Raw genomic sequence first — 6,000 nt, 5'->3', positions numbered from 1 at the left:
ATTAGTGACATGAAACCAATTGAAAAATGTCGTAGCCTATGAATGGTTTTATGTACAAATTGACATTATTGATCTTCTATTGATTTCCCAACACTAGTAATCTTGAAAATGGCTTGCATTGAAATTTGATACGATGCTAAACCCATGTCCGGGTTGTTCCTGGTGCTGACCTTGTCTTTATATGCCAAAATTATGAAAGCAATTATAAAACATTTATTGGATCTTGTCAAGCTTGACATTTTAACAAGCCATTAATTGCCTGCTGTAACGTCTTGAGAGCGTGTAGATCGATGTTTAAATCAGATTAGCACCTACACTCATCGTCCTCATGGAACGTTCTGGAAATCATCTGCCGCTTCTTTCTGCCAGGGTGCTATGGTGCTGAAAATTCAATAAAAGATATTAAATCTGAGTAGCTCGGCTCAGATCTGCGAGAGCTACAGAGTGTTAATGAGGACCGGGTCATGGTATGCTGGGTAAAGTTTCTGATTAAAGGTTAAAAGTTCAGTGGAATAGATTGGCTAAGAGCTAGCGGGATTTAATTGGATGAGTGGGTTGATGTTGCTGTGCTCTTTGTCGGAATGATGTCAGTGCTGATGTTAACAATTTTAACGATTTTAACAATATGGCTGAGACTTTTACTGAATCAAGCTTTCGGGTTATTGGACGCAGCATTTCCAGGAGAACTAGTATAATGATGGTCAAATAAACAACTCCAGCAAAAAAAAAAAAAAAAAAGTGTAGAATACAGATTAGCTGAGTGTTGCAAAAAGACAAATTTAATAGGACATACTGTACTGCAAAGTCCTTCAGGAAAGCAAGGCACAGACTAACAAGTGCTAAGAAGTCTGCTGAGACTAGACTAGTTTAACTTCCTCCACGTCCACTCCATTATACATCAGAAGATACTTGTCAGATTTATTAGAAAGAAATTTTAGAAAACCGATCGGATGACAGTCAGGGATTAGAAATATCTCGCATTATAATTAGATTTAAAGAGACGTTTATGGCATTTTGCAGACACCCTTAACCAGAGCTGCATACATTTTATTTCAATTTATACAACTAAGCAAATAAGGGTTAAGGGCCTTGCACGGGGGCCCAGCAGTGGCACTTGGAGGACCTGGGATTTAAACTCATGCCCTTCTGATCAGTAGTCCAACACCTTAACCAGTGAGCTAACATGTCCGGATAGTATAAGATAACATAATATAAGATAGAACTTTATTAATCCTGAAAGAAATTATTTTACCAGAGACTGCTTCATATTGCAAGAGGATTTCCTCCTAGGATGAGGATTATACTTAACCTGCAACTTTGCATTGTAGCATCATTTTTAAAACACACAATCCTGTGCACTTTCTGTACATTTGGAGAACTAAACGCTACATCAAAAAGTGACGTGACATACGGCTAAGTACGGTGACCCATTCTCTGCATTTAAACCATCCAAAGTGCACACACAGCAGTGAACACACACACACACACCGTGAACACACTCGGAGCAGAGGGCAGCCATTTATGCTGCGGCGCCCGGGGAAAAGGTTGCCAACTCTGAACTGTAAAATGTTCAAGAACAACAAATTTACACACACTTACAGTAACTCTGTTGTCATGATTGTTGTCATGAGCTGAGCATCAAATTGAGAACTTTGAATTCAAAAGATTGTACTAATCTTGAAAAACCAGATGACTGTTAACGCTTTGTAGCAAGATTTCTGACTTTGGTGAGTGAATGTCTGTTATGGCTGCGAGTACATGAGTGAGTACATGAACTAATTTATTTCATAGACTTTCTACATCATTAAAGAATCAGAATTGCTCAGTTAATTTTTATTCAGTTTTTATGCTTCTGTAAAGCTGCTTTAAGACAATGTTAATTGTTAAATGCACAATACAAATGCATTGAAATGAATTGAATTGAAGCATCGATGGATAAAAAGTGTGATATATCATTCTTTTATATTCATTGCACTAAGATACACAAGCAGGACAGAATTGATCATGTTTTCATTCAGGGGTCTAGATATCGGACTCGTATACTCTGTATTTGCATCAAGACAAACAACAAAACAAACAACATGAGTAACGATGAATATTGTGTTAGTTCAATTCAAATTCAATTCAATTTTGTTTCTATAGTGCTTTTAACAACGGAAATGGTCTCAAAGCAACTTTACAAAACACAACTAATATAATACATATAGTTAATTATACAAAGATTAAAATAATACAAAAGTTGAAGATTAATATTAGATTTATATTTAAATGTGTTTGTATTTATCCCTAATGAACAAACCTGAGGTGACTGAGGTGACTGTGGTGAGGAAAAACTCCCTTAGATGGAAGAGGAAGAAACCTTGTGAGGAACCAGATTCAAACGTGAACCTCATCTTCATTTGGGTGACGCCGGAGGATGTGATTATAAACTGTTATAAACACCAGAGAGTGTTATTATGAATGTCCTTTTTACAGTCAGATACAGTCTGATAATTGTGTATTGATGAGGAGGTTGTTGTCCTCAAAGACCACATGGAGTTGATATCTTCTCTTTGAATGTCTGAATCTACTTGAAGCGTAATCCAACTCGACCTGGTACATCTCTAGATGCCTCAGGATCCTCACAGGGTTGGTCTCTTCTCACTGAAGGTCTGGAAATCTTCACGCGAAGAAACGTGGTTCTGTTTGGATTTAATAATTCGGCATCAGGAAAAAAAAATTAGAATAAGGAGATTAATTCCAAGGATTGAACAAAAATGATTTGCAAGAATAGCAAGGGACAGATTTGGTAAATAATGAATACACAGTTGTATATAAAAGTAGTAAATATTAACATAAACAGTACAGTAGGTGTGATTTATTTACTACATGATATTTTTCACTGTTAGTGATTTCAGTCGAAAAAAGCAAACTGTATTATCTGAGAATTTCTAAAATTCTTTAACAGTTTACCAGCCAGTGAAGACTGAGGAGTTTTTCACTCTGAGACTTTAAGGCTTTGACTGACATTAAGCCGTTCTTTTCCTCTCAGGATTACAGAGTGAACATCTTCCTGCGGCAGCAGTGGAACGATCCACGCCTGGCCTACAGCGAGTACCCAGATGACTCTCTTGACCTCGACCCCTCCATGTTAGACTCCATCTGGAAGCCGGATCTGTTCTTTGCCAATGAAAAAGGTGCACATTTTCACGAAGTCACCACCGACAACAAGCTGCTGAGGATATTCAAGAACGGCAACGTGCTTTATTCTATAAGGTGAGTCCTGTCCTGATTCGCTTTTTTTATTCAATAAATATTATTGCTATAATGTTAAAGTGGTGCAAAAGGTTCATATCCTGGTAATACTACAGTCAGCCATAGTCAGCAGTCGAAATTAAGCAAAGCGTGGGAGGGATGATGAAACCTGTCAATCAGAGGAATGTTAGCCAATCAGTGTGTGGGTAGAAAAATGCAGGTCGCACTTTACCTCATACTGTATGTGCTGCAGAAGTCTTGAAGTAAGCAGAAATATTTAAAATTGCATATACATAACTGTATGTATTTTACTTCTGGATTCGATTAATGTACAGAGTTATACTGTACAAGATTTTGGGAAGGTCGTGGTGTTAAATACAGAAAGGTTCAGAATTTAGTAGAAAAGACATCTTGTAATGTAATTTTACGAAAAAAAATGACATGTCATTGACCTGGTATTGCAAAGACTTAATTCCATGTCTGGGGGCACGGTGGCTTAGTGGTTAGCACGTTGGCCTCACACCTCCAGGGTTGGGGGCTGAGTCCCGCCTCCGCCTTGTGTGTGTGGAGTTTGCATGTTCTCCCCGTGCCTCGGGGGTTTCCTCCGGGTACTCTGGTTTCCTCCCCCGGTCCAAAGACATGCATGGTAGGTTGATTGGCATCTCTGGAAAATTGTCCGTAGTGTGTGATTGTGTGAGTGAATGAGAGTGTGTGTGTGCCCTGCGATGGGTTGGCACTCCGTCCCGGATGTATCCTGCCTTGATGCCCGATGACGCCTGAGGCACAGGCTGGATAAAGATGGTTAAATCTAAATAGCTGAAGATCAGGTCTAAAAAAAGACTTGATGGATTTTGGCTCATAGTTCTGAACTTGAACTCAGTTATTTCTGGTCAATGTCTTGACTCCAAGTAGACCTACAGAGCCTACTGTAAAGTCTGGAAAAATTATTGTCTCAAGAGGGAACCCGTAGTGTGTTGATACCCGTACTCATGTAGATGAGTAAACACAAACAGTACCGAGTGCAGAGAAGTGGTGGCTCAAGATGGTAGCTCAAGGTGGTTAAGATGCTGGGCTACTGCTTGGAGGACTGTTAGTTCAAATCAAATCCCAGCAACTGCCAAGCTGCTGGTCCATTGAGCAAGAACTTTAATGCTCTAAAGGGTCTTCCAAATGTTCCTATGATCACAGCTTTTGGATCAGCTTTGGATAAGGGCGTCTTCCAAATGGCTAAAATGTTGTAAATGTCTTAAGCATAAAACTACAGGATCAAGTTGAGATTATACACTGAAACCATCCTGAGACTTCATCAACTCTTTTAGGGGAGTGTAAGTCTATTCTCTGTATCCATGTGGAAACATCTACATTGGAAGAAGGTGAATGTGCAGAACAAGTGCAGAAGCTCCAAGCAGAAGTTACTCCAGGATGAACCAGAGAGTCAATCAGATCAAAAGGATTAGGGTGGTTGAGGGTAGGAAGGGTGTGAGGTAACACACGAAGCTGTGAGAGAGGATGAGGAGTGTAGGGTAGATATGACTTGACATTGCATTCCCTCCCCAGCCTGATCTCTAGAGAAGCTAGAGAGGAGGAATATAATTAAAACATGTGTAATCTGCAGCTGTCAGCCTTTCCTCTATCCTGTCTTGTACATTACTGGCTCCTGCTCTGGAAAATGCATGGTTCAAAATAGGTTTTGACAAAATAATGAAAAAATAAATAAATAAATAAATAAATAATACAGATGCCAGCAGCAATCTGCGGGGACCAAGCACCATTCACAAATCCTGCTTGCAGTTGTTGCCAGGTTCCCAGGTTGCCAGGTTGCTAGAACAATAATATTTGGTAAAATCTTTTGATGGAAATTCAGTGCTGACACTTGGACATGTCTGCTGAAAGCTGATTGGCTGATGGCTAACAATGAGAAAAGAAATACTTTTAAAGATTAAGCTTTGTTTGGCCGAAGACACAGAATCGGGGCCGATGTGGGTGTCCTGGTACTGTATGGTATGTCTTAGAGTTTATACAAGATGTGTAACAGTTCACCACCACACTGATGTGTATCAGCAGGGAGAACTGACCTAGACTACTGGCCAAGTTGTCTGACCTATGGGATAGTCTGTGTGGTGGGATCTTTGTGGAAACAACAAGTGCTTGGCTGCCTTAAAACCACTAAGCTCTGAAACCTTGTTTTGAAGCACATAATTCCCAGGATATTCCTTTTGGTCAACTGTTAGGTCTATACATAAAAATGTGATGAAATAAATCATTGTAATATGTTTTTTCCTTATTGCCACCACTTTTAGACTGACCCTGACACTTTCGTGTCCGATGGATCTGAAGAATTTTCCAATGGATGTACAAACATGCATTATGCAGTTAGAGAGCTGTGAGTAAACCGGCCTTTTTGTTGTTTTCCTTATTTTTTTTGCATAAATCTTACACTCATCATATATGTAATGAGTCTGTCTGTGTTTTGCCCTGTTTCTGTCTGCTGTCTGCCTTGCTTTTAATTGTTTGCTCCGCCCACTCATTTGTTACCATGGACACTAATTGCACTCTATCTCCCCCCCAGGTGTATCGTCTTAGTCTCTGATTGTCTCTGTATTGTGATTGGGTCCTGTTTGTTATATCTACTCTGTTTGTTCACTTCCCTGGTGTTGGTCATTGTTGAATGTTGGTGTTGATGTTCCTGTTTCCTGTGTGCTCAGTGTTCTGCCCTGTTTTGCCTGCCTGTCTGTTTGCCTGTTTCTTGCATTTGGATCCTCACTC

At 39.6% G+C, this 6,000-nt stretch overlaps 1 protein-coding gene across 1 annotated transcript in view; it reads left to right on the top strand.

The window, feature by feature from the left end:
• glra3 (glycine receptor, alpha 3) overlaps positions 1-6,000 on the top strand; it is a 68,149-nt gene that overhangs the window by 33,763 nt on the left and 28,386 nt on the right. Inside the window, exons 4-5 of the mRNA XM_060873192.1 lie at positions 3,032-3,255; positions 5,535-5,617. Of these exons, the coding sequence (XP_060729175.1) occupies positions 3,032-3,255; positions 5,535-5,617 (307 nt within the window). The remainder of the gene's footprint in view (positions 1-3,031; positions 3,256-5,534; positions 5,618-6,000) is intronic.

The sequence above is a fragment of the Tachysurus vachellii genome, chromosome 6 (genome assembly GCF_030014155.1).
Source record: "Tachysurus vachellii isolate PV-2020 chromosome 6, HZAU_Pvac_v1, whole genome shotgun sequence".
NCBI classification, from domain to species: domain Eukaryota; kingdom Metazoa; phylum Chordata; class Actinopteri; order Siluriformes; family Bagridae; genus Tachysurus; species Tachysurus vachellii.
The sequence above is the reverse complement of the archived record's forward strand: the minus strand, read 5'-3'. Positions and strand labels throughout refer to the sequence as shown.